The 26,649-nt window shown below is 59.0% G+C and overlaps 1 protein-coding gene across 1 annotated transcript in view; it reads right to left on the bottom strand.

The window, feature by feature from the left end:
* KCNC1 (potassium voltage-gated channel subfamily C member 1) overlaps positions 1-26,649 on the bottom strand; it is a 40,458-nt gene that overhangs the window by 1,660 nt on the left and 12,149 nt on the right. The window contains exons 2-3 of the mRNA XM_056130840.1: positions 7,432-8,365; positions 761-949 (exon numbers count right to left, since the gene is read on the bottom strand). Of these exons, the coding sequence (XP_055986815.1) occupies positions 761-949; positions 7,432-8,365 (1,123 nt within the window). The remainder of the gene's footprint in view (positions 1-760; positions 950-7,431; positions 8,366-26,649) is intronic.

Here is a 26,649-nt window from a genome sequence, read left to right on the forward strand (position 1 = left end):
AGCTCAGGTAGAAGCCTTTCCTGCAGGGGTCAGCCTCAGCGAGAGGGCCGAGGGGAGCTGGAGTCAGCCCTCCCCCACCACAAGGGGGCGCTCCCCATACCCGGGGCCTTGCTAGAGGGCCCTCCTCATTCTTTACCAGCTCCTCCCTTGATCCTAACCCCTAAGCCCCGACTGGACACACTCCTGACCTCTCCAGAGACACTGCTCTCACCCCCAGCCCGGAAGACACTCACTCTCCATGCCCTCCCAAACTGGTCTGTGGGTTGGTTGTCTCTAGAACGTGACTCTCCAGAGCACAATCTGGGGGGGAGGGGTAGTGGGGAGCTAATTCCCCACAGGGTCCTGCCTGGCCAAGCCAGGCGCGTCCTCAGCCAAGGTCCAGGGGGACTATCTCCTGGCCTCCGGAGTCCCCCCTGCATCTGCCAGAGCAGCCTGAGGCTCCTCCCTGCCAGGGGGCACAGTCGGCTGTCAGCTGCTGTCCCACCTCTGCCTCCCCATTCGGCGTGACCCCCAGCCCCCCTCCCACCAAATCCCTGCACCCCTTGGGCTCTGGTTCTTCCTGCCAGCTTGGCTCCACACTTGAGGGGAAAGAAGTCAGCCCTGGGGGGGGGGCTCTCTAGCTCCTTTCCTTGCCCCCCTCCCCTTCTTTGTGTGCCTGCCTGCCCCGCAGCAGCCCTCGGACCGACCCCCCCACCCCCTGCCCCCCATCTGCAGGAGCGCGGCCCGGCCGAGGCAGAGGGCGCCCAGCCCCTCTACATACCCTTTCTCATTCCTCCACCAGGCGGGCACGCGTACTCCCCGGTTGATAAGAGGAAGCAGGGTCCGTATCTCTCGCGGGTGCCCGAGCGTGTAAAGGGCAGACCCTCATCGGGGCTGAGGGCCTGGTCTATGTGGGGGCAGTCTTCGTTCGCCAGCGCGGCCTTCGCCACCTCCCCATTCAGTTTGGAATCTTCAAACATATAAGCAGAAGCTATTGAGACACTGAAAACTGTTTAGTGGGGTGCGCGGGGGGGCGGGGCAGGCCAGAGGTGAGACGCCCTGAGGAGGGGAGGGAGGGAGGCCGCCTAGAGGGAAGAGGAGGCTCCTGGATTTGCTCAAAGTTTGCGAAAAGATGAGTCAGTGATGGGCCCAGCAAGCACGGTCCTGGGGCCCGGCCGGAGGGCCGAGGGGGCCGATGGGGCAGGGCGGTGTGGATGCGGGCAGGGGGAGAGGGCCGGACAGAGCTCGGGGGAAGGACAGACAGACACGCAGAAACACTCAGGCCCACAGATGGGCCTCTGAACCCTCAGAGCCGCTGGAGCCTGGCGGCCAGGCACCCACACGCCATGCGTGCCTGCAGTCAGCGTCCCCGCTCGCCACACACCTCAGCTCCCTGCGGGGCTCACGCAGACCAGCGCTCCACACGCAGACCCGCCAGCCAGCCCCGAGGCCAGCCACCAGGGGTCGGACCCCACACTCCAACAAAGTCGCTCTGTCCCCTCCCACCCAGCCCAGTCACAGTCTCCGTCCCCTCACACCTAACTCAGTCACAGTCTCCTCTGTCCCCGCACACCTAACCTGGTTACAATGTCTTCTGTCCCCTCACAACAACCTAATCACAGTTTCCTGTGTCACCTCATACCCAACCAGGTCACAGTCTCCTCTGTGCCCTCACACCCAACACGGTCACTGTCTCCTCTGTCCCCTCATACCCAGCCCAGTCACAGTCTCTCTGTGCCCTCACACCCAGCCCTGTCACAGTCTCTCTGTCCCCTCACACCCAACCTGGTCACACTGTCCTCTGTCCCCTCACAACAATCTAGTCACAGTCTCCTCTGTCCCCTCACACCCAACCCAGTCACACTGTCCTCTGTCCCCTCACAACAATCTAGTCAGTCTCCTCTGTCACCTCACACCCAACCCAGTCACTGTCTCCTCTGTCCCCTCACACCCACCCCAGTCACACTGTCCTCTGTCCATCTCCACCCAACATGGTCACACTGTCCTCTGTCCCCTCACACCCACCCCTGTCACAGTCTGCTGTGCCTTCACACTCAACCTGGTCGCGCTCTGCTCTGTCTCCTCACAGACTCAGTCACGCATCTGCTTCACCCCACACAGATCGCGGCAGCGTGTCCCCTGCTCTGCCCAGAGCTGCTCAGCGCACAGGCACAGCGGGGATGGAAGCATGAGGGTGCCAGGGCCATGTGGGAGGGGCCGCTCCGTCCTGTCTCCTCTGGGCAGCGTCGGGCAAAGCGAGCAGATGGAGGTGGGAGGACAACAGTGGCGGATGGCTCTGGTGGGGAAGACGAGGCTTGGCCTCTGTGGCGGCCTGAGGAGAACCTGGAAGGAGATTTGGGGGGTCCTTTTGGTAGGGGGTCAAGTGCGGCCAGAGGGAGGAACTTCCCCTCTGCCAAGTCCAGGAGCAGAGCCATGGAAGCCTCTGGAATTGGCAGAAGTCTATCCAGCCTCTGCCCTCCACTAATCACTGGGAGACTGAGCGTGAACCCCCACATTGCCCTCCGAGCACAATCTTCCTGAGGGAGGTGTTGGGGAGCCAAGTTGGCCCCCCACAAAGAACCCCAGGCTTCCTCAAAGCCTATCTAGGCTGAGGCCTCAAGGACAGACAGACACGAACAGGGCCAAGACTGCAGACTGACAGTCTTGCCCGATGGGACCCTCTTCGTTCACCTCACATGAGGACACGCAGAGGCGGTCCTTCTCCGCGCACACGCGCCGTGCCCACGTCACGTCACTACAAAGAGGCAGTCAGTCAGAGGAGAAATGGACCAATCAGGTTTATTCGGAAAGCAAATCCAAAAAAAAAAAACCCATCATAATTTTGGAACTTAAAAAAAAAGTCTGTCGTACAAGATGGCAAAGCATTTCACGTACAGTGTGTTTCTTAGCACATCCCAGGGGCTTCGCTCCCCGTTTGACTACAAACCAGAAGGGCCAGTTACCTAGGTAACTCTGACATCACGTGACTAGGACTGGGGTCTGGGGGGCTCTTCGGGCTGCATGGCACCCAGGCGTGTCTGCGGGCACAGGCTTGTGTGCTCAGACAAGCCCTGGATGACCCCTCCACCCCCCACTCATGGCTCCTCTCCCCTTCCAGTGTGTGGGGCTCAGGGAGGGGTGCGTGGGGGAGGGATGTGAGCTGGAGTGGAAGGAGTACAGGAATTCAGGGCTCTCAGTGCCTGCAAGTTCCTCTGTGTCCCCCAGCCCCAGCTCTGGCTCCAATGGACCCCCTCTAGCCGGGTGCCCTGGAGCTCAGGCTGCAGGGTGGAGGGGGGATGATAAGCAGGGCAGTTATCGGAGAACCTGGGTGACAAGGAGCTGGCACATCTCTCTCCCGCCCCCCAGTACCTCAACCTGACCTGCCTTCCTCTCCACAGAGGCCTCTGGGAAGGGAGCCGGGCTGCCCGGTGTGCCTAGGTTTTGCTTGGTGAACTTGTGACTGGTCTACATTTGGGGATGCTCACCCCTGGAGAACCCATGATGCAGGGGTTCCAGAGCCATGAGCTCACGCCAGACTCCTCCCGCGCCCCGCCTTCCGCCTTCCTTTGGATGGATGCTATGGTACCCAGGCCACTCCGCGCCCCGCTCCCCCTCCCCGCTCCATACCCTCCCCCCCCATCTGGGGGGTTCCGCCCGCCCAACTAGAGCCGCGGGGCTGCAGTGATGAAATGGCAGCATGAGCAGCGTCTCGCAGGGATGGTGTCCAGGCTTTGAAATGGGCTGCACGAGATGAGCGTCTGCGGGTCATTTTTTGTTAAACTTTGGAGCAAGGAAAAGCGGGGAGGGCGCGCCCGGATGGGCTGGCTGTCCGGCCGGACTCGCCCCGCGGTGACGAGGTACTTACTGTTCACGCGGCGGGCGCCAGGGGGCGCGCGCGGGCGGGGACGGGGTGGGGGTACTTCCTGGAGGTGGGGTGGGGGTATCCCCAGTTGGGGGGGGCGGGTTTGGGAGAAGGGGAGATGGGGACAAGTCCCAGGCTAAGAGGGGACAGTGTGTGAGACAGGAGCAGAGAACAATCACCAGAACCGGCACAAGTCATGCGACAAAAACGAGGAGAGAGAGAGAGAGAAAGAGAGAGAGACACGATTAGTGGAGAGAGAGAGAGAGAGAGAGAGAGAGAGAGAGAGAAAGAGAGAGAGAGACACGATTAGTGGAGAGAGAAAGAGAACACGGAGAGCAGTTACCTGGTCCTGGGCCCTGGAGGCTCTGCTACTTCCCCGCCCTCACAAAGCCCCCCGCCCGCCAGGACCCCAGCCTCCCCCACCTGCTCTATGCCAGAAGAGACACTCGCTCAGCCCTGGGGGGAGACGCCTGCCCGCACCCCACCCCAGTCCCAGCCCCCTCTCTGCATCCTGAGCAAGCACCACCCTGCCCCCTCAAAAGCCCTGCAGCAGAGAGGTCGAGGGCAGGGGGCACTCTGAACCTGGCTCCTCCACCCCTCCCCCTCCCCGTGAGGACTCAGGCTACACGGGGCGCCCTTTGAACCTCAGTGAGACCCCACATGCAGACGGACCCCCCATCCCAGTGCATCCCCCCCACCAGCAGCTCACCTATAGGGCACCACAAAGGAGCGCAGACGGACAGACACACGAGAATGGACACGGCAGAACAGAGGGGGACCCTCAAGCCATTCACGGCAGGTGGCCTGGGTCCCCCAGTGCAGATGGGGGTGGTGGAACCCCCTTCTGAGAGAAGCGGTTCCTCCTGGACCATCCTTCCCAGGCGGCCCCTGGCTTGGTGGGGTGCCCTGTCTGCAGGTCCCTGTAAGACCCCACCACCAAGTGACCAGTGTTCTCACAGTGAGGCCGTGACAGCCATGGGACAGAGCAGAGCTGCTCATCCCCCACAGGCAGCCACAGCAGAGACTCAGGGAGGAAGAGGGGGAGGGGCACTGCAGCACCACCAGGGTGGGGTGGGGGTGGGGTGGGGGCCACCCCTGGAGCACAGCATGCTGTACTTGGCCCTCCAAGAGGAAGTGGAGAACCCTGGGTTTCCCTGGAGGCCGCCTAAGTGCCCTGATGAGGGAGTGGGGCTCCTAATTTCTTGGGGGGAAGGGGGCGGGCTGCATCCCACCTCCCCAGATCTACAGGGCCCCCTGGCTTCCCTGCAGCCCCTTATACACACACACACACACACACACACACACACACACACACACACACACACACACCTCAGACCCCACGCCCACTAAAAGCCCAGGAGCAAACTGCGAGGGAGGAGAACGGAAGGACTTGAAGACCCAGCAACGGGGACCCTGCCCAGGTGACCACAGCCCCACGTGCAGAGACACTCTTGGACTCCCAGTCTGGTAGGTTCGAGAGAGGGGCGAGGCTCTGAGGGGGCCTGGGAGACAGGTGTGGGATGTGAGGGCCCAGTGGGGAGAGGGGGAGGGGAAAGCCCGAGGACCCAGGCTCGAGGGGGTTTGGGAGCACCCACGATCTCACACAGCCACTCAGGGCTGCTCAAGCCAGAGCTTTGTGGAGCCTGAGCCCTGGGGTCATGGGCCAGGGGAGCCCCAAAGCAGAGCTTCAGGATTGTGGGGTCCAGAGGCCCCAGGTGGGAGTCCTTCTTGGGCTTTCCTGCTTCTCTGCAACTCAGTCAGTAGGAGGGGCTGGGGTCGGGGAGTCTGGAGAGCCAAGCAGGTGTGTGTGTGTGTGTGTGTGTGTGTGTGTGTGTGTGTGTGTTATGTGTACACGCGCATCCTGGCATTGTCTATGCGTGCAGAGGCCTCTGTGCCGGCTGGAGTGAGCCGGGGATCCCTGACACACTGGCCTGGGGCACCCATGCCTGGGCACGCCTGGGCTTCTAGGGGGAGCTAACACAAAGGGCAGGAGTTCCACACAGAGCCAGGCGGGGCTCACAGAGCTGCAACCTTGCTTGGCCTCCTCCCCTGCTCTAGTCTCGGGGGTCCCCGGGTCGTGGTGCCTGAGAAGGGGGTGTGGGAGAGTCCCCAGGAGCAGAGAAGGCGGTCTGGGGGTACCATGGTGGGATGAAGCCAGATCTGGAGGAGGAGGAGGAGAAGGAGGAAGGGGGGAGGGGCTGGTGGCCTAGAGAGCACATCAGCAGAGAGAATCACTCATCCTTAGGGTGAGGGGGCCCTGGACCGCCTTCACCCGCCTTCCCACCAGGCACAGACTAAGCGCTACTATGGCTCCTTGCCTCGCTGTTCAGCGTGGCCGTCCTCCTCCGGGCCACTCCTGCCCCGGAACTCCATGTGTCCACAGAATAGGTCGATGGTATTCCATGGGTAGAGGTAGACTATGGGCTTCGTATCTCCAGAGCCCCGTGACCCACTTTATGTGCTACATGCAGGTTCTCATAAAACTGAGAGTCCCATAACGAACCACTAGCCATGGAATATGAGAATATATCCCACGGTGACTAGTATTGTGGCATGGCCCCCGCCCCTCCCCCGCCCCGCCCTCCAGTGAATTTGTGGGCACCTACTTGGTGGCACATGGGTGAGGAGGTGGCATATTGCTGCTGAGTTCCCTACTGCCTGATGCCAGGAGGAGCCCCTCCCTCCCGGGGTGAGGTGGGGGGAGTTGCTGCTGGTCTGTCTGTCTGTCTGCCACGCTTCCCTCTGAGCTGCCCAGGGATTGGCATCCATCTCATCCTTGGCTCACCAGCCGCTTCCAAGGTCACCGGAAATGCCCTCTCAACCATCAACCCCAACAGACAATGTGAAAGCTAGAGTCACTCCCTTGGGTCCCTACAGATTAACGCTAAACTCTAGAGTGGTGGTAGGAAATGAGTTGGTTCAGCATGCTATGGGTGGGGGGGAGCTTGTCACGGAGGGCTGAGGCGTCTCCGAGGACGGGCCTGGAGCCAGGCAGCCCAAATCGAGCAGGAATTCTACTCGGCTCTGGAGGAGCAGCTCGGTGTTTGTCGGGGGGGAAGGGCGAGGGGGGCTGCCTTCAACAGGGACCCACCCCGGAATACCATCCATCCCCCTTCCGTGCCCCCAGCACCGCTGGGTGGGGCGCCGTGCCAGGACCAAACTGGAAACTGTCCAGCATGTGCCAACGACACCCACCCTGCCCTGCCCCCAAGACCCGGGTAGGGGGCCCGAGCAGTGACTCACTGCTCTCCCCCCACCCCCCTGCCCCCCGCCCCGGGGCTCCTGCCAAGAGAGTACTCAGCAGCCTCTCAGGCCGGGTTGACTCTCTGGCACCTGGCGACACCGGCTGCGTCAACCTCCTGACCCGGGGCCCCCCACGAGGTCCCGCGAGCAGGCACCCGCCTGGTGAAAGTGGCTGCCCGACATCTCCCTGGGCACCCAGGCTCCGTGCCTAGAGGTGGGGAGCGGGGAGGCTCCGGGCTCACCCACGGAACTAAGGAAGCAGTCTGACTGAATCTGGAAATCAATCATCGCTACAGGGGGGTCAGAGGTGAAAGGTCAGATCGACATGCCTCTAAGAGGTTTCCTACCTGCTCTGTTAATTTCTAAAATCTCTTCCTGGGCGAGCGGGCATGTGTCACTCTGAGTACTGTGGTGTGGAGAGTTTACGACAGATTTACAATAATTGGGAGATCCCAGCTGCGGCGGCCGTGGAATATGCTTCTTTTTTTTCTTTGGTAGTTTCTGCTTAGCCATGGCTAAGGAGTAGTACATGCCGAAATTGTTCACGATGACTGGCACGGGCATGGCGATGGTCAGCACACCCGCCAGCGCACACAGCGCCCCCACCAGCATGCCCGACCACGTCTGCGGGTACATGTCTCCGTAGCCCAGCGTCGTCATGGTGACCACGGCCCACCAGAAGCCGATGGGGATGTTCTTGAAGTGGGTGTGCTCGCTGGCGCTGGGGTCGTTGGGCTGGGCCCCTATCCTCTCGGCGTAGTAGATCATGGTGGCGAAGATGAGGACGCCCAGGGCCAGGAAGATGATGAGCAGCAGGAACTCGTTGGTGCTGGCCCGCAGGGTGTGGCCCAGTACCCGCAGGCCCACAAAGTGGCGGGTGAGCTTGAAGATGCGCAAGATCCGCACGAAGCGCACCACCCGCAGGAAGCCCAGCACGTCCTTGGCCGCCTTGGAGGACAGGCCGCTGAGGCCCACCTCCAGGTAGAAGGGCAGGATGGCCACAAAGTCGATGATGTTGAGCGAGTTCTTGATGAACTCGACCTTGTTGGGGCAGAAGATGACGCGCATGAGGAACTCGAAGGTGAACCAGACCACGCAGACGCCCTCGATGTAAGTGAGGAAGGCCTCCGTCTCTGCCTCCCGGTAGTAGCGCACCTGCGTGCCGTTCAGGACGGTCTCGATCTCCGTCTTGTTCACGATGGGGTTGAAGCGCTCGTGCGTCTCCAGGCAGAAGGTGGTGATGGAGACCAGGATGAAGAAGAGGGAGGCGAAGGCCACATACTGCAAGAGGAGAAATACACCGCGTCAGAGGGAGGCACTCTGAGCCAGAGCAGTCCTGGGCCAGATCGAGGGACTGGAGCTGAGGGAACAAGCCCCCACAGTGACCCCTCACAGCTCCCCCCGGGCAAATGCTGATGCCCTAGGGGCAAAAAGAGCAGAAGGACAGAGCCCGAGTTCCCAGAAACAGACCCCCATGAAATCCCCCTCATTTGGCTATCTGCTTGAGTGGGGGGAAAATTAGAAAATTGTGCTGTAGGAAGCCACTGTGATGCACAGGTGTTGGGTGGACCCATGCTGCCCACCCTTACTACTAAGTGGACCAGCCCCCTGGGCACAGAGAGAAGGTGGGGGGGGGGGTAGCTGGGTGGGATCGGCTCCTCAAAGGCCACTGTCATTGTTCTCATCCCCCGACCCTGCTCTCTTCTCCCTGGCACTCACAGGCTCTCTCCAGCCTGCTAGAATGGGAGAAAGATGTCCACCTGCTGTGGGGTCCTTCATACCGACTCCTCTCAACCTCTGGGAGTTGGCGTTGCCCTATCCCTCACTCTGGGAATCTTCACAGAGTGGCCAGTCATGGGGTTGAGGGTTCGGACATCAGGAGGACTGGACCAGGGCATTCCAACTCAGGGCCTGCTTCTCTGCCACTCTCTGCTCATCCCAGGGCCAGGGTGCGGGTAGAAGGGAAGATGCTATTGAGACTGGGGTCTTCCCAACCTCGCCCAATGGGCAAGAGAACCCAGCATGTCTAGGAACGATAGCTCAGGCCTGAACCCCCAATCCCATCCGGATGAAAGGATCCTGGGATGGGTTTGGCAGCTCTAGCTGATGCTCCCTGGATTTTCTAGTGCCCAAAGACATGGGGACCCAGGGAATGAGAATCAAGTAGCTGACTCGAACTCCTTCTCCCAAGCTGAATTCTAAGCATGGTCTCTGCATGGCCCAGGCAGGGAATGGGAGCTCTCTTATGCTCCTGAGGGCCCCCCTCGGCATTTAAAAGAGGGTCAGCTCCCCCCCCCCCCACCCACACACCCCTATAGCAGTAGCAGGAGCCATTTCTTCAGTTGGCACGAGGCATGTCCCCACTGCTGGTGGGGTCCAGCAGGGGTAGCCCAGGACAGCCCTGTGAATGCTGATTGAGCCACAGGTCAGCAACCGGCCGAGCAGAGAGCTACAAACCAAAGACTCAGTGAGCCTTTATTCCTTCCCTCCTGCTTCCTTCCTCCCATCCTTCCAGCTTTCCTTCCTCCTTCCTTCTTTCCCGTCTTTCTTTTCTCCATCCTTCATTCCTCCATCCACCCATCCAGCCACTCATCTGGAAATAGATGCATCCTTTCCTCCATTTCTCCTTCCTTCTGTTCCTCAGCAGGGATCGGGGGAGGCCCAGCAGAGAGGAGAATAAGATTGGTCTTCAGAGAGCTCCTTGTGCAGTTAAGGGTCAAGGACAGATACAAGAAGAGCGGGAGTGACAGCACGGCGGGTAGGGCATTTGCCTTGCACGCCGCCAACCTGGGATCGATTCCCAGCATCCCATATGGTCCTCCGAGCACCACCAGAAGTAATTTCTGAGTGCAGAGCCAGGAGTAACCCCTGTGTATTGCCGGGTATGAACCAAAAAGAAAAAAAAGGCAGACACAAGACAAATGAGGTGAGGTGAAAGGGTGAGCCCCTCAGTCTTGTGAAGTAGGCAGACTTAGACAAGTAGTGGTGGGAAGGGGGGATGTGTCCACATTTGTCAGAGGCAGGATCAGGATTCCAGCCAGATCCACTGACAACAGAAACTGTCCAGATCAGAGGTGGCCTGTCCTCACAGAGGTAGACCATGAAGCAAACAGGAAGCCACCAGAACAGCCACCTGACCCACGTGTATCTGCTCAAGAGCTCTTTCCATCAAGAGGTCCCAGAACTCTTGGAGCAAGCCCTGTTCTGTACCTGCAATGCTGTGTGCTGGCCCAGAGCATCGTGGCCACAGCCCAACCTCCCAAGGACAAACCAGTCTCCACTACCCTGTCCTGTGCACTGGTCCTTGAGCCAGAGGTGAGAACACGACACATGTCTGGGGGAAAGGGGTCCACATGGGTTCCGGTCCACCCTCCCTTGCCCAGTCATCTGTCTTCCCTGTCCCTCAGCTCCCAGGAGGCTCAGTCACACCTTACACATTCGCAGTCTAAGGGGTTAGACGGCCCCCGGCCCTCCCTTCAACAGAGACGATCTTCAACCCCTGTCTCCCTCTTGGGGTGCTTGCTTTGTACCCCGTCCTGTGGAACTCTCCACACTCCATGTCTTTTTCCAACCTGAAGTGTTCCTGTCCACCCCCAGGAGAACCCTTGCTAACCTGTGCCCAGGAGCCCTTCTGGGGGCCACTCACCCACCCAGAAGAGCTTCCCTCAGGGCCCCAGAGGTAGTCAGCGATGGCACCCCTAAAGAGACCCCAAGTCACCTTAGAGACGTGGAGGGCTTGTCTTCAGCTGGGGCCCACTAGTGCTCAGGGAGCCTGTGGGGTCCCCAGAGCCTTCTCACTCTCAGGTGACCACCCACCGGGTCTCACTGGCTCTCTCTGGTGAGGCTCAATGGGAAGCACCCAGCCCAGAAAGATGCCAGTGCTCAAGGGGTGGACTGTGGGCTCTCAGCATCCGCGGCCTCCTGCCCCATCTCTCTCTGGGGTAGGGGTGAGGTCAGCAGAAACCCCGAGGTCCTGGGAGGGGAGCCAGCTCTCGTGCCCGGCTGTCCACCTGGGTTCCCCCACCCCTCTGCCAGTCTGGTCCCTGGTCCAGGTCTGAGGGGGGCCTGCGGGCAGGGGACACAGCTGCCATTGGCTTACTCAGAGTCCCGCAGTCCCTGAAATCTAAAGAGCAGCCGCGAACCCTGGTGCGAGCAAAGCCAGCGCTGACACCCAGCTGAAAACCCATTTCCCTGACAGTGCTCAGGAAGGTCGGGGAAGGACCACTCTGCACCCCTCATCCTCAGATCGGCCAGTGAGCTGGGGTGGCACCCCGTGGTGCCAAAGAAGCAGCAGAGCCGAGAGGCCGGGATGGAACCGAACTCTGAAGTTGGGAGGAAGCCACCGCCTGGACTGACTGGGCTTCCCCCAGCTCTGCCCTCACCACAGAAGCAAGGCTGCTGCAACAAAAGCACCCGGTGGTGGTGGTAGTGGGATAGTGGGGGGCAGTCGGGGTGAGGGGGCTGAGTCTGGATGCCTCTGAGCTCAGCGCCCACAGCCCAGACTTCCTCAGACTATGCCAGGGAGGAGAAAGTTGGTGACTGGCCGCACACCCTCGAGTCCCTCTCAGGCCTCTGTTCAGGATTGCTGGCATCAAGGCCAACAGCATCCCCAGGAAGGCAGAGGCGAGTCAACGCCAACAGCTAAAGTATCCTCACACACATTCATATATACCATGTCTGTACTTCCACCCCAACTCATGTCCTTACCACGTAGTCACTCACACACTTCCACCCTTCTTTACACACTTAATCCATGTTTTTACACACACTCACACACACCATGCATGTCCTTACACTCCCCCATGTCCTTATACACATAAATGCACACGTGTATATATACTCGCACACACCATGAATGCCTCCGTGCATATAAAGATATATACCTTGCATGCCCTCACACGCCACACTTGTCCTTATACACATGTGTGCCTTACACACCTCCCTTGTATCTATGCTCTAAGACACCATATAAGCCTTTATACACACACCAAATGTTCCCACACACCACACACCCTGCATCACCTATCTGCACACACACACCCTCTACATGTTATACACACATATGTCCTTGCCTGCTCCACACATCTTTACATGCAACATGCATGCTTAATCGCATGCCCTTTTGCAGCCCTGCCTCGTGCTCCCTGAGGGAAAGAGAAAGAGGTTCTGTCTACACTCAGCCACGAGGACTGGAGCATGTAGAGGCGTGAGCACATGGGGACCGCTGTCCCCACTAGGGAAGGCGTCTCTCCCGGAGCTGTGCGGCTGCACCCCAGGAAAGCTGCCAGCCTCACAGATCCTAGTCCCCCACAGACCAGAGTACATGGGACAGCCGGGGGCCCACAAAGGCTGCTACAGGCAAGCACATGGAGGAAGCAGGGGACATCTCGGGTGCCGGCACATGTGGACGCAAGCCAGCATGAACCTCCAGTGCTGGCACCGAGCACGCACACTCCCAGACCCCACCTGTGCCCAGTACGTGTGAGTCAGAGCAGAGAGGTCAGTGCACAGCCACCTGCTCACCGGGGAAGCTCCTGGGCCTGTCCATCTCCCCTGGCTTCCTGCAACTGCCAGGCCCTGCTCCAGGCAGCCTGCAGGTCGGAGCCTCTCGGACTTCTCATCTAAGGGTACAGAATGGAGCCGCCTGGGAAATTCAGAAGCACACAGGCAATCACCTGAACAAATGCAGCTTAATCCCCACGCAGGTGGTTTCTGGCTCCCCCACTACCCCCACTCCAACCACCACCACCACCACCACCACCACCACCACCACCACCACCCCAGAACCAAATCACAAACTGTGAGAGTCCCACCAATTGTGTTCTAGAAAGTGGTCGCCATGGCAACAGAGCAAGGCATCCCATTCCTATGGTAACCGGGTGGCGAGGCTGTTGGCTGTAAAGTCAGACAAACCTACTAACGATCTGTTGACTTAAGAAGATGTTTTATAAATCACCATGTTATTTTTATCGTCACCCACCCCTGAAACCATAAATCAGAAAGGCAATTCACTATCTATTAAAATGACCAACATGTGCTCGACTTCCACTCATGCATAATTTATGCCCCCTTCCTCATCTGAGGACTGTGCTTGCCTTTCAGAACCGTTCAGGGGTGTACAGGGGAACCCGTGCTCCCACTGTGCAGGTAACCGGGGGCAGGGAGACAGCCCGGTCCTGCCCCACCACTCCCCTTCCCTCCCTGGAACTCGGTTCCTTCACCGGTACAGCAGGTCGGGGCCCTGTGGAAGATTCTGAGGAGGACTAGGGTTGCGGGCTGTGGGGCTAAATCAGGGGAGCCCTGGCTGGCATCCAGGCCCAGAGCCCCCAGAGGCTTCGGGTCAGTTTTTCCGCCTAATTAAATCTGCCCTGCGGGGGGGGGGGGGCTTGCAGCATTTGAATTAATCTACGAAGAAGCAGTGATGCAGAGCAGGCGGGATGGCCAATTGGCCTAAATAAATTGTCGGTCGAGTTGAGTTTGGAAACTGAATTAGACTGATCTGGACTGCGTGTGGGCGCTCATGGCATCGAAGGCGGGTGGGTTTCTGTAGGGTTCTAGGCCCTTTGTGGTCCCCCAGCTGATGCCACCACCATCACCCCGGAGAAACCCTACCAGTTCTCCTAGCCGCTCCAAGCTCTCATTTATTCTCACCAACCACACCCCCACCCCCAACCCGGCAGTGCCCTGGGGGGAGAGGGTCCTGTGTAGCTCCACAGAGGGTGTGTGGTGGGAGGCAGCATGGACTTGGGGGGTGGCAGCTTGCATGGTGACTGCTTGTGAAACCTGACTGCAGGCAAGAGCACCAGGCTTGGGGCTGGAGCGATAGTACAGCAGATAAGGCGTTTGCCTTGCACACGGCAGACCCGGGTTTGATTCCCAGCATCCCATATGGTCCGCTGAGCACCGCCAGGAGCAATTCCTGAGTGCAGAGCCAGGAGTAACCCCTGAGCATCTCCGGATGTGACCCAAAAAAGAGAAAGAAAAAAAAAACACCAGGCTTGTGTGGATAGCCACTGTGTATGTGCGTGTGTGTGTGTGTGTGTGTGTGTGTGTGTGTGTGTGTGAGATTCATGGAAGCAGAATGCGTGAATGCACACGTGTGTATGCGCCAAGTATGTGGGGGGTGTGGTACTGTGGATGGGCTGTGTACAGGATGTGTGTTGGGGGGGTTGGTTCACAGAGGCGTATGTGTGAGGACACATGTCTGGGCCATCTACGGGGTGTGTACAGGCATGTGTATATGGATGGCTCGATCAGGTAGGGTGAGTGTACCATCCCCTCGGGGTCTGGCTCTTTAGAGACACCCTGGACGTGCAGATGGAGCTGAGATGAAGCCCAGGACCCCGAGTCTCTTCCCAGCCAGCCCTGGTTCCTCACACACTAGTGAGAAGCAGTGATGGGGCTGGGGAATCCCCTTCCCCAGCTCTGCCTCTCCCCTAGAAGAAACAGGCTGCGGGCACTGGGGAAAGATGGGGGCACAAGAAGGTGGGCTGTGCAGGCTCAGGATCCCCTGGCCAATCACAGTGCCCCTCTCCATCCGGGGATCCTGGTGGGCAGGGATGGAAGGAAGCAGGGCCCAGACCCCTCAGAAAGGCAGCAGCCCCCCGCTCCAAATCCTCCAGACCTGGCGGAGGTCCATGCAGAGAAGGCTGCCCTGTCAGCCATGCCGGCAGGCTCTGAGGTGACTGAATTTGTCCCCTGTTGCTTTCATTCCCCAATGTACTTCCCCCTCATTCCAGAAAAACCCTTGTGACAGCATTTCTCCCCGGGCCCCAGCGGGCCACATTTTCATTGCCGGCTTGTCTTTCAGGCACAGCTCCCGGGGCCTGTAAAAGCCGCCACTGGCTCTGCTGCGTCCCTGCCCCTGGAGGCAGGACTGGAGAACAGATGTGCCAAGCCAGCTGAGCTCTGGGGCTGGAGTGGAAATGAGAGTCAGGCTGGGACATCAATGGCTGAATCCTTTTTTGAGATTCTCAGATTGGGGTTCGGGAGTTGTGAGAGGGATCTGAGAGTCAGTCTCAGGAATGGCCTGGATGGCAGATGTCCCAGCCCTGATTTGGCGTCTAGGACCCGTGAGCCCAGAGGAGACCCAGAGGCAGGCGGTACTCATGCAGGACGGGCCGAGACCATTGATGGGAGGATGGCAGGGAACAAGCAGTGTGGCAGTGGCAGTGGCCTGGGCTGGAATCTCAGTCCTCTCCCACTGGCTGCAAGATACAGGCAAGAGGCCTGAGAGAGAACCGCAGTCCAGGCACTGGCCTTGCATATGGCCCATCCGGGTTCGAACCCTAATGCCCCAAGAGAGCCCTGAGCTCTACCATTAGTGAACCCTGAGTCAGGAGCCAGGAGTAAGGCCTAAGCATAGCCAGGAATGGCCCCAAAACAAAATCAACAAAATTAACTACAAAGACTCATCATTCTTTCTACATTTTGGAGGGCTCCCAAGCAGCGCTCAGGGGCCCATCACCCTAGAACGCATGGCCAAGAGGATGAATGATTCAGTTCTGGGGCCCAGTGGCGCTGGAGACCACCAGGGCTACACCTGGCCATACTCGGGGCGGGAGGGGGAATGTCATGCCAGGGATCGAACTTGGGTCCTTGATCAACCCTCATTCCTGAACTCACTCCCCAGACCCATATCATTATTTTACTTTTATTCATTTATTCTATTTTTTGTGGTTTTTTTTTGGGGGGGGGATCACACCTGGTGGTGCTCAGGGATCACTCCTGGTGGGGCACAGGAGAGCTTTGTCAGGGATCCAATGTGAATTGGCTACACAGCAGGCAAGTACTTTAGCCCTTACTACCTCCCCAGCCCCACATCATTCAATATTATGGGGGGTGGAGGCGGGAAGCGTCATCGGGCATGCTGAGCTGTGCTTAGGGCTCACTCCTGGCTCTATGCTCAGGGGTCACCAAGTGGGGACAATGGCCACACAGGCTGGGAAGGCACACTGCTGAGGGCCTGGAGGTAAAGGCCAGTTGTCTGGGCGCCTCCAGATCCAGGGCAAATTCTGGGGCAGGAGAACCCCCACGGCTGCCTTGAATTCTGGAGCACTGGGAGATGGGCCAGGCTTCCCCCACAAACATCACACACACAGCGTTTTCGAGGTGCCCCCACTCGATTACAGGGAGGCGGTGGAAGAGCCCGGGGTGGGGTGGGGTGGGGGGGCAGCTGAAAGGGGAGACATGCTCCACAGGAAGACGTTTTCCTTTTCTTTCCTGATCCTGCCATTACTTGGCTACAGGCAGCAGCGCCCGGGAGCAAAAGGTATCCCCTGAGAGGCCAGGACACGGGGCCCCAGAACCTGCGGTCACACACCAAGACCAGGTCACACATCACCATCCTTCATCGGGGCCTGGAGGAAGCAGCTCCGGGTCCCACAGCAGGAGACAAAGCCACAGTCCGGGCCCTGGCAGCCACACAGCGCCCCGGCTCCTGCCCATCCCTCTGTTCTCCCTCCACGGTCTCTTTTCAATCGCAGGGCAAGGTGGGTTCTGTGTCTTTCCAAAGGGAAGCCCAAGGCTTCAGGAGCAGAACCTCCCCTGCCAGAGGTCCCTGGGGTGCCCTGGAGGCTCCACATTTCAGGCCTCCAACCCGTCTCTCTGGCAACAGAGCTGCAACATCACCTTCACTGAGGACCGGTGGGGAGGAACGATGACTGGCGGGGGTGGGAACCAGGAGAGTGGGCCAGGTTCACCCGGAATTCTCGTATGGACCAGGGAGACAGCACCAGCATTTCGGGAGACCAGGAGCCGACTCCTCCCTGTTCTCCAAGGCCCTCTCGGGAAACTCCTCCTTTAGCCCTGGCTTGGAACTGTGTGTGTCTTGGCCATCTGCTATCGGTGAATGAGCAGAGAAACACATCCCCACCCTTCCTGGACTCTCCTGCTCTGGCCATCAGAGGCTCAGAGATGGCGGGTGCCCTGTGTCCTGTCCTGACTGTCCCCTGGTGTGGGTTTCAGCTCTTCTCTGTGGTCCAGTTTCTTCTGGAACTACAAAGGGTTCTGCTGTGAGGTTGTCTCACAAGCCTCCAGCTCTCCTGCTCCACAGATGGGACTAAGACTGTGGCTAAGACCCCAAGAGGGGGAACAGTGAGGGGGATGGCAGCTCACTGAGGCTTCCCAAGGGGCTGGTTCCTGCAAGCACCGGGGGGTCACCAGTGACAGAGAGCTCACAAGGCACCACTGGTCGGTCTGCAGCTAGGGACAAGGTTTATCTCATGTCCCTGTCTCGGGGGTCCCAGTTTGACTCTCTGGCACTACCAGGATACACTTGCTCCTTTCTGTCCTGTGACACAGCTGACCCCGGGCTCAGGACACCCCCAGACCGTCCCCTGGCAGGCCAGGCTGACTCGGTCATCCTCTGTGCTCCCCACAGGCCTCCTGCTCATGCACACACTGCCCAGGAGCTTTTGCCCTTCCCAGGCCTGACTGCTACCAGCCAGGCAGGAGTGCTTCTGAGGAGCCTCACCCATTTCTGTTCCAAGCAAGAAAGACCACGATGCCAGAAGCCCTCGAGTTCATCTGGGACCTCCATCCCTCCAGAAGGAGAGGGTCCTTTTGCAGATGGAGAACTGAGGTTTGGAGCAGCGAAGGCAAAGGAAAGAACCCAGGCCCCCACACAGTTGGGAAACCACTGGTAGAGTTTGGAACCTTCCCACCTCCAAGAACAGTGGGCTCCATTTTGGGACTTTTTGAATGAAAATCTCTCACATTGTCCAGGGAGTCGGGGAGGAAGACCAGAGACTCCCTCCAAGGAATGACATGATGCAGAGCCACTACAACTTACCATGCATGACAGGGAAGAGACGCAGCAGAAGGAAAGGGCGAACTCCCTGGTCCTCACCGTTCCTGACCCTTGGCCATTTCTGACATCACCTACCACACTTCTCAGGACCCTCCTTTTCTTGGGCTACAATTCCCATGACCCTGCTTCTATCTCCAGTCTCCCCTCCGACCTCACTATGTGCTCTGTCTCCATGTCCTCTGCCACCCTTTTCTCCTAGGTTCTAACTATGTGGTTAGAACACAGTCCTGGTCCTTTTTCCATCTCTACTTGTTCCCTTTGGTGAATGGCTTTGTTTGAAGGATTACATGCCATCATCAAATGTCACTAATGGCACACTCCGCCTCTTACCCCACTCCACAACCTGTGTTTAACTGCATCCTAGCCCTTCTCCAGAACTCAGAACTGTGGCGTCTACACTCTGGGGCTTCTCAAGTGAAGGACTACTAACTTCTTCAGCTCAGCAAGCATGCGGTTCCCATCTGTGCAGATCCTGCATCTGTGGGCCTCTGTCCTGCGACCTCCACACGGGGCACGCTGAAGAGCGAGTGCCTTCCTGGCATCCGTGCTCCCTCCTTTGCAGGGCAGTGGCCCCCTGATGGCTCACAGCACCGATGCTGTGATGCACACCCTGATTTCAGACTTGTAAGCAGCTCCTATGTCACCTGGGTGTGTGGGGGGGAAATCCTTAGGGGTATCATCACTACTCCAGGGATGTGTGGTGAGACAAGGGCACAGCCAGGAACAGGAGCTCTACAGCTCTGTGCCTACAGGCAGTGCTCTGTCTCTACAGGGATACAGAGGCAAGGAGCACAGGTGCTGGGAGCACCCCGGGGTCTCTCCGGGTACCACTCACTGACACTGTGTAGACAGACTCACATGGCCTCATGGCAGCCTATCCTGCCGTGTCTGACTCTGACAAAGGGTATGGCGAGAGAGTAGAGGCCTGGAACCCCAGGGTTGGAAGCAGGAGTGAGTTGGTGGTGGTGGTGGTGGTGTGTGTGTGTGTGTGTGTGTGTGTGTGTGTGTGTGTGTAGGGGAGGCGGGTGGGGGCAGGACAAGTGGCATCTGTCCAAGGTGGGCACATAGCCTGCACCTCAGCGTGATCTCAATGAAGGCTCTCGGGGGTGTTGTCCCACGCAGGGGACAGAGAGCTCAGGAAAGCTCCCCATTCAGACCTGCACGAGGCCCGGCGGAACCTAAACTTGGGATGCGTGCTGGAATCTGGGGCGCAGGGCGCGCAGCTGAGACCAGGTCTATTCCCAGTGTCTTGAGATCACTCAAGGTGAGGAGACACTCTGGGCTGTGTGACTCCCAGCACCGCCCGCCCCCTCCCACCCCGTGCCCTGGCCTGGCCCAGCCAGCCTGTGGCTTAAAAAAGCACCAGGAAATGTCACTTTCTTTTTGAGGAGGTGCGATGGGAGGAGATGGCCCGGTCAGCTTAGCTGTCGGCCTCCCCAAAGGTCGGGAGTGCGGACAAAAGTTCCAAATCCCGAAATTGCTTTCAGACCCTGTGTGCACAGAATTCCAGCCACCACCCCGACTCCCACCCCTCTATCCACAGCAGATGGAGCCTGCTAAATGAATGCCAAGGAACCCTGGCCTGCCCAGCTACGCTAGACTGGGAAGACTGGGTGCTCAGAGTCTGCGGCTGGACACAGTGGCCAAGCCAGGCTGGCTCGCATTGGCAAGTAGGAGCCCCATCACTGGAGCACTGGGGCCCGTGGTTTGGCCTGGGACCATGTGTGACCTCTGTTCCCACTCCCCATCCCTGAACACCCTTGAGTTCGTAGCTCTCAGGGGTTACCCACAAGGATATTAGACCCCATGGGAAACCCAGGCTAGATGAGGTCAAGCCTGGGCGGTGAGGAATGACCGGGCACGGGGCCACTCACTGACTCTGACCTCATGTACTGGTCATTCGTTTCCATTGGGATTCTACGGGCTGCTGCCAAGGGCCGCTCCTCATCCCCACTCTCCTCCAAAATGCTTTCCACAGCACTCCCAGCACCCCGCTGGGCACGAGTTGTGAGAAACAGAACATCCACCATCTCCTGACATATAACCTGAACCAGACCCTTCCCCCCACACCAACTCTGAGACCCACAGTTGGGTTAAAGACAACCCCAACCTTCTAAACCAGAGGGATGCTTAGAGAGGGTTGCTTGTATCACTCATGGTCATGCCACTGGCAAGTGAGTTTGCATTCTATATCCAGGGACTAGGAGATGGCTCAGAGGGCGGGAGCACGCACTCTGAGTGCTCAAGACCCCAGGCTCACCTGTTGTCCCACCCTCACTCCCAGAAATGCTACCCGGCAGCTGCCCCAGGCCCCCAGGTCAGAGCATAAAACTGCCTCTCTGGCCAACTCAGTGGCCCCAGATGGCCTTCCACCACAACACTGTCTGATTTCGCCCTGCCTGAGCACCCCAGCTCTGCTGGGAAGGTCTGTATTAAAAAAAAAGTCTAATCACCCCCAAAGGCCCAGCTGTGTCTGAAGGCAGACCACACGCTCTTCAGCCTTCCCCCTGCCCTTAACTCTTAGGAAAGGTGCGTGTCAGCCAATGAATGAAACTCGGGGTGGATGCAAGCGTGTGGGAGTGCGGAAGCATGTGTGTGCAGCTGCTGGTGTGTTTGCATGTGGGTCTTTTTTTTTCTATGGAAAGACTTTCCCTTGTTGTCTTGGTCCTGTGTGTGCTGGAGCTATACTTAGCCGCAGCCGTGACTGTAATGAGCGGTTAGCAGCACACCAGGCGCTCTAATTGGGACCTGGTTTCCCAGGGAGATCGCCAGGGCCAGTGTGTGTGTGTGTGTGTGTGTGTGTGTGTGTGTGTGTGTGTGTGTGTAGGGGGAATGGGGGAGGCAGACAGAAGCTTTCGGGGAGCCTGGGACTCACAGCTCCGTGCCTTGTGCTCAGGAAGAGCCTGAGTTTCTCCTGGAAGGGGGCGTGCTGGGCAGCAGTGGCTCAGCTTCTGGGCCTGCCCAGTCCCAGGACTGGGGACTGGCCGCCCATATCTGAGAAGCCCTCTGAGAAGTGGGAAGGAATGCAACTGTGGTGCCCGGGGCCCAAAGCAGAAAGCACAAAGGAGGTGGTGGCACATTTGGGGCCCCCCAGTCTTCAGGGGAGTGCTTTCCCTGGCCCACGGGGGTCCCCTCACCCCAAAGGCCTTGCCAAAGCTGTCAGAGAGTTCACCCACTCACACTGGGGAGCTGAGTAAGAGACACCAGCCAGACAGAAGCCAGAAATGTGCTCAGCATGGCCTGAGGCTTAGACCCCCCCCCCCCCCACACACACACCTACACACATACCACCCAGGGACCCTCCACCCAGCCTGGTCTCATGGCTCTGTCTGCAGCGTCTTTCCTCCATCAGAGCCTCTCCCTTTTATGAGGGGCCCCATCTCCCAGTTCTGCCCCCAGTTCCCAGACCCTCACTTCCACACCACCCACCCGCTGTGTCTGGCAAACCCATGCCCTCCACATGTGGGTTCAGTGGCCCAGATCACCTTCCACCACAACCTTGCTTTCAAGCCCCAGACTCAGATGGTCTTCAGTGAATCAGAGGACTGACAGACCCTCTTGCCTCGAAGCCAGCTCCTTTGACCACTAGCAATAGATCCATCTATTCTTACCCGTCAACCAAGCCACTCAGGTGTGCCTGAACTCACACCGCCTTCTGCCATCCATCTTCCACCTACATCCAGACACCCACCTTCCTATCGAGTCTCCATCCACCTGCCCAAAATTTGTCTGTCATTCACCGGTCCATCACTCACCACTCACCTGTCCATTGCTCACCTGTCCATCACCCCCCTGTCCATCATTCATCTATCACTCACCTGTCCATCATTCACCAATCACATGTCCATCATTCATCTATCACTCACCTGTCCATCATTCATCTGTGCATCACTCACTTGTCTATTATTCATCTGTTTCCTCTCCCATCTCATTGTTGGTGTTGTTGTTGTTTTTTAATGGAAAATGTGGGCCACACCTAGCAGTGCTCAGATATTCCTGAGGCTATTCTTGGATCTGTAGTTAGGAAGGACGCCCTAGTGGTGTTTAGGGGACCATATGTGATGCCAGGATCACCACACGCAAGGCAAGTACCTTTACCCTTACTATTTCTCCAGCCCCCATCTCATTCCTGACCATGATCCAGAACACCAAAGAAGGTTTGCACTGCTCCACTTTCTCCCTTTAAGGTCTCCCAAGAAGACCTAGGAAGAATCAAATCCTTCTCCTACCACTTACTAACTGAATAGTCTTGTGCAAATTAAATTAAAGTCTCTGAGCCATCTTTATTTCATCATCCTTAACATGGGGCTGATCTCCAACACTTCGGCTGAACGGGGTCGCCGCGAGGTACATTGCTTCAGCAGAGATTTATCGATTCCATGTTATGCAAAGACACTATTATAGTTGGGGCTGCTCCGTGTCCTCTCAGAGGCTGCAGTTGGGAAGGAGACACGAGATGAGGTAAAGGGCAGGAAGAGCCCTGCTCGGGAAGGAGGAGCAGGAAAGGCCCCACTGGGAGGGGCCGACGGAGCTGACCAGGGGGACAGGTCTGACGCAGATGAGCACAGGTGGGAGCAAGGGCCACGGTGCTGGTGGTGGGGATGGGATGAGCAAAGGCAGGAGTGGGGAGAGCTGGGGTGTTGGAGGGAGTCCTGGGGCTGGGGTGGCCTAGAAAGACACTCTGGGTGGTCTTCCTGCAGGTGGCACAACAGGACATCAGAAGGGTCAGTGAGTTCGAATCCCGGGAGCCACTCCCAGGCTTCCCTTCAGCTCCTAGACTGCCAGACAGGAAAACAGCTCAGCCTGGTGACAGCCAGCGCTTGGAGACATGATTCCTGCCACCCAGAAGGGTAGCCAGAGCCTGGCATTTCTGACCTTTGTGCCGCTAAATATATCACCAGGGACAGGGGCTCGTGCCCCCAAAGCTATGAAGCCAACGGATGGAGCTTCCACAGCCAACTCCCTGTCTGGAGGTTCTGCCCGCACCACTAGACCCAGTTCCCCACACCAGGGCCACAAGGGAGTCCCGGAAAGCCAGAATGAACCCAGGAAAGCACCGCCTTGGTGCGAGGAAGGGGTGGAGGGTGGTGACGGGGTGGGGGGTGAGGGGGTACTTGACTGCTCTGAGTCTCGTCCTGGCTTTGACACAAGGAAATGGGCTCAGCCAAAAACCATCAGCAGAGCCTGGTCCCACGCACCCTCCCTGCCACCCGAGCCTTATCTGCTCCCTCACAGACCCTCTTTCTGCCACCCTGGTCTAGGATTGCCACCCGTGGCCAGGGCATGCCACACACCCTGTGGATGAGCAAGCGAAGGACCAGGAAGCTCAGGGTCACACTGCGGGCATGTGTACTGGCCCCGGCCCCAGGCAGGAGCTCGGTGGCAACCTGGAGATGCTGGCCCGAGCTGCTGACAGCCACATGGGCTTCCAGGAGCCCAGCCTCTGCCCTCAGCCCAGGGCTCCAGCCGGCTTCAGGCAGCCCCGCGGGTGAGCGTGTTCCTCACAGCTGCTCACAGAGCCCCTGAGGGGAGGCATGAAACATTCATCAGGGAGTCAGGAGACACAGGCCTGGGCGGGACAGGTGGCCTCCATCCTCCCTGACTGCTCAGGGGTCCGGAGAAGCCTTCCCTGGGCACAGCCACCCGCTCTTTAGAACTTGGGCTCCTTGACTCAGGCCCCCTTGAGGAGGGCAGTGTAGCAGAACATTCTGGAAAGAGGGCTCCCGGGAGGGCTCTGTGTAGCGCCTTGGGTCTCACAGCAGCCCTGAGGTAGGAACACCCCCCCCGCCCCCCCCCCCCCCCCACACACACACACGCAGCTGAGGCAGCCGAGGCTGACAGGTCACACAAAAATTAGCAGCGGAGCCAGGTTCAAAGCCAGGCAGAGGCCTGACCGTCCAGTGCCCATGACCCTTAGCCCCCACCAAGGCTCCCCAGAACTGTGTGAGCCCTCACCTGCTGAACAACTTCACCCCTTGCTCTCCAGCCCTGTAATCCCTCTCTGCCCCTCAGGGGACAGCATGCCCACCAGCCCTGCCAGCCCCCACCCAGCACAGCTAGCCCTGAGGGAAAGGACAGAGGTCCCCACAGTGCTGAGCCCGGGGCCCCGGGGCTAGGATGGCCAACGTGCCGCAGCCAAGCAGGGGGCTCCTCTACCTCAGGAGGCCCCTTCCCAGACCACACGCCAGGGGCCGCAGGAGGGGGCGTTGTGGTTAGCCCTTCTCTCTCTCTTTTTTTTTTTTTTAGGCCACACCTGGTGGTGTTCAGGGCTTACTCCCTGTTCTGTGCCCAGGGATCCCCTCTGGTGGGGCTCTGGGATGTTGGCCATCGAACCCTGACTGGCCACACACAAGGCAAGCAAGTGCCTTGCCGGCTGTCTGGCCCCCAGGCCCTCTTCTCCCTTCTCGCTGAACTCCCGCCATCCACAGGCTCCGGGTCTGCTCGGGTGCCCCAGGGGCACGGCTGTGGGGGTCCTTCCTCATCCTGCTCCCTGTCCCAGCCCCTCTGCTCCCCAATGTCACGGGCTCCTCCTGTCTCGTCATTGAAACCTTCAATGAAGCATCACCCACCCAGGGACATTTTCCCTGCCACCTCCTCCAGCACCCCAGGACATGCCCTGGGCTCCGGAGCTCCCTTGGGGCTGCCGATACACCCTTCTTCCCCAAGTCCCACTATCCTCCTGGCGCTGGAGTGGAAGTTTATCCGTGCGCAGGGATTGTGCCTGCTGTGTTCTCTGCGTTATTGGCAGCTTGCAGCTTCTCCAGGGTAGGTGCTCAGCGAGCAGATGCGTACACGCAGAAAGCGGGAGAACCACTTGCAGACAGACGAGGGAGAGATGCAGCTCCCTGCCCTGCGGCAGGGGAAGAGAGAGATGCTGGGGGCCATGGGGTTGGGGGGGGACTCTCAGGGAGGCTCTAAGCAGGCCAGGGACTCAAGAGTGAGGGCAGGCAACACAGGCACCCTGCTGCCCGGTCAGCCCGGGAAGGGCCCGGGAGGGGCCAGGGCACCCAGGACATCCGAGGCCTTCCCAGGCCTTGAGCAAACCTCCCTTGGCTTCCGCTAGCTGCGCCAAAGCCGCATCTAAGCCCAGGCCCAGTGTGGCCAGCTCCCGAGGCCCCCTGAGCTCAGCTGTCTGGGGCTGCCCCAGCTAATATTAGCTCATCCCACCCAGCCTGGCGTCGGCCTGGCGGGGCAGCCAAGTCTCAGAGCGGGCACCGCCCACTGGCACCAACGGGAGCCCCGGGCCCCAGGCCCCAGGCTCCAGGGTTGCGGGTGTCGGCCGCCTTCCAGCTCAAGTCAGAGGCTTCTCCTCGAAGAATAGACCGTTTGAGGCCTCTGCACCACTGGGGTGCCAACCCATCCCCTCTGCCAGCCCAGCACACCAGCAAACACACCAGCCACACTGATCCCCATGCTTGCCTCTCCACCCACCAGGGTCCCAGCTGGCACCCTTAGTCCATCTCCACTGTGGGAGGATGTTCCCTCCTCACCTCCCCCATTCTTCACACTGCCCGGATGGGGAGCAAAGCCAGGATAAAAGATGGGGAAACTGAGGCTCAGAGGAGCAGTGGGAAGGAGAAGGGAAGTGTTTTGCAGCCCTGAAACAGAATCCAGGCCTGCTCCTAAAGGGGACACCCTTGAGATCTGGACCCCCTGGGGGACAGACTCCAGAGCAGGGGTCCGCTGGGGCCATGGTAGACAAGGTGACCCCCCGGAGAGGCGATGTGAAGGGAGGGTGTCAGTTGCAGAGAGAAGGCGACATACAGGGCGCAGATGAGAGCCACAAGCTGGTGAAAAGAAGTTAATGGAACCCACGATAATTAAGCACTTATTATGTTCTGGTTCTGGGTTAAGTGCTTAACACATTTAATCCTCCCGACTTCCCTATGAGTCAGGTGCTATTAATATCCCTGTCTTGAGGCACAGACAGGTTAGGAAACTTGGCCAAGGTCACACAGCTGGGAAGCGGTGGGGCTGCGATATGAACATGAGCCTCCCGCCTCCAGACGGAGGCCCTGCCCCGAAGAGGGACGGGGCCTCGGTCAGGCTGCCAAGGTCAAGCCGCTGGCCAGGCTTGCCCAGGGTAGACAAAGCCAGGAGCACCAGGCCGAGGGAGGCATGAGGCACCAGGCAGAGCATTCTAGAGCAGAAGACTATCCCGGGTCTTCACAGGGAAGAGGGTGTAGGAAGGACCAGAGCCTTCAATCAGACGTGGCTGAGAGAGGAAAGGGGTCAAGGGAGAGAAGAGGATGGGCAGGAAGTGGACAAGACGAGAGGCGGCAGGAGAATTGGGCACGAGGCTCGGAATCCTGCATCCTCCTCACACCAGCCTGGTGCAGGGTCATTCCTGAGCCTCTGGCGGTGGGTCATGCCGGGGTTGGTGCAGTGTGAGGAGGAAGGTGCAAAGTAGAGGAGAGGGCAGGTCTGGATGCGAACATCCTCTGCGGGCCTGGACAGCAGCAGGTGGGACGCCACCTGAGGAGGCTGCCTGGTGCTGTGGTGAGGCTGGTTCCGGCAGGCTGTCTGCACCTCCCTCCCCAACCCCACTGCTGTGCCTGGAGGGGGAGTGAGCGCCCAGGAGAGGCGCGGATGAAGAGCCCTGTGCCAGCGCTGCCCGTGCTCCTCAGCTCTCCATACATCTGGTGGTGCTCAGAGCTTAGTCCTTACTCTGTGCCCAGAAATCACTTCTGGTGGGAAGCAAAGGAGGCTTGGAGGCCTCGCTCGGGATGGGAGATGTGTGCTGAAAGTAGACTAT

Source organism: Sorex fumeus, unplaced genomic scaffold (assembly GCF_029834395.1).
Source record: "Sorex fumeus unplaced genomic scaffold, SorFum_2.1 ptg000007l, whole genome shotgun sequence".
NCBI lineage: Eukaryota > Metazoa > Chordata > Mammalia > Eulipotyphla > Soricidae > Sorex > Sorex fumeus.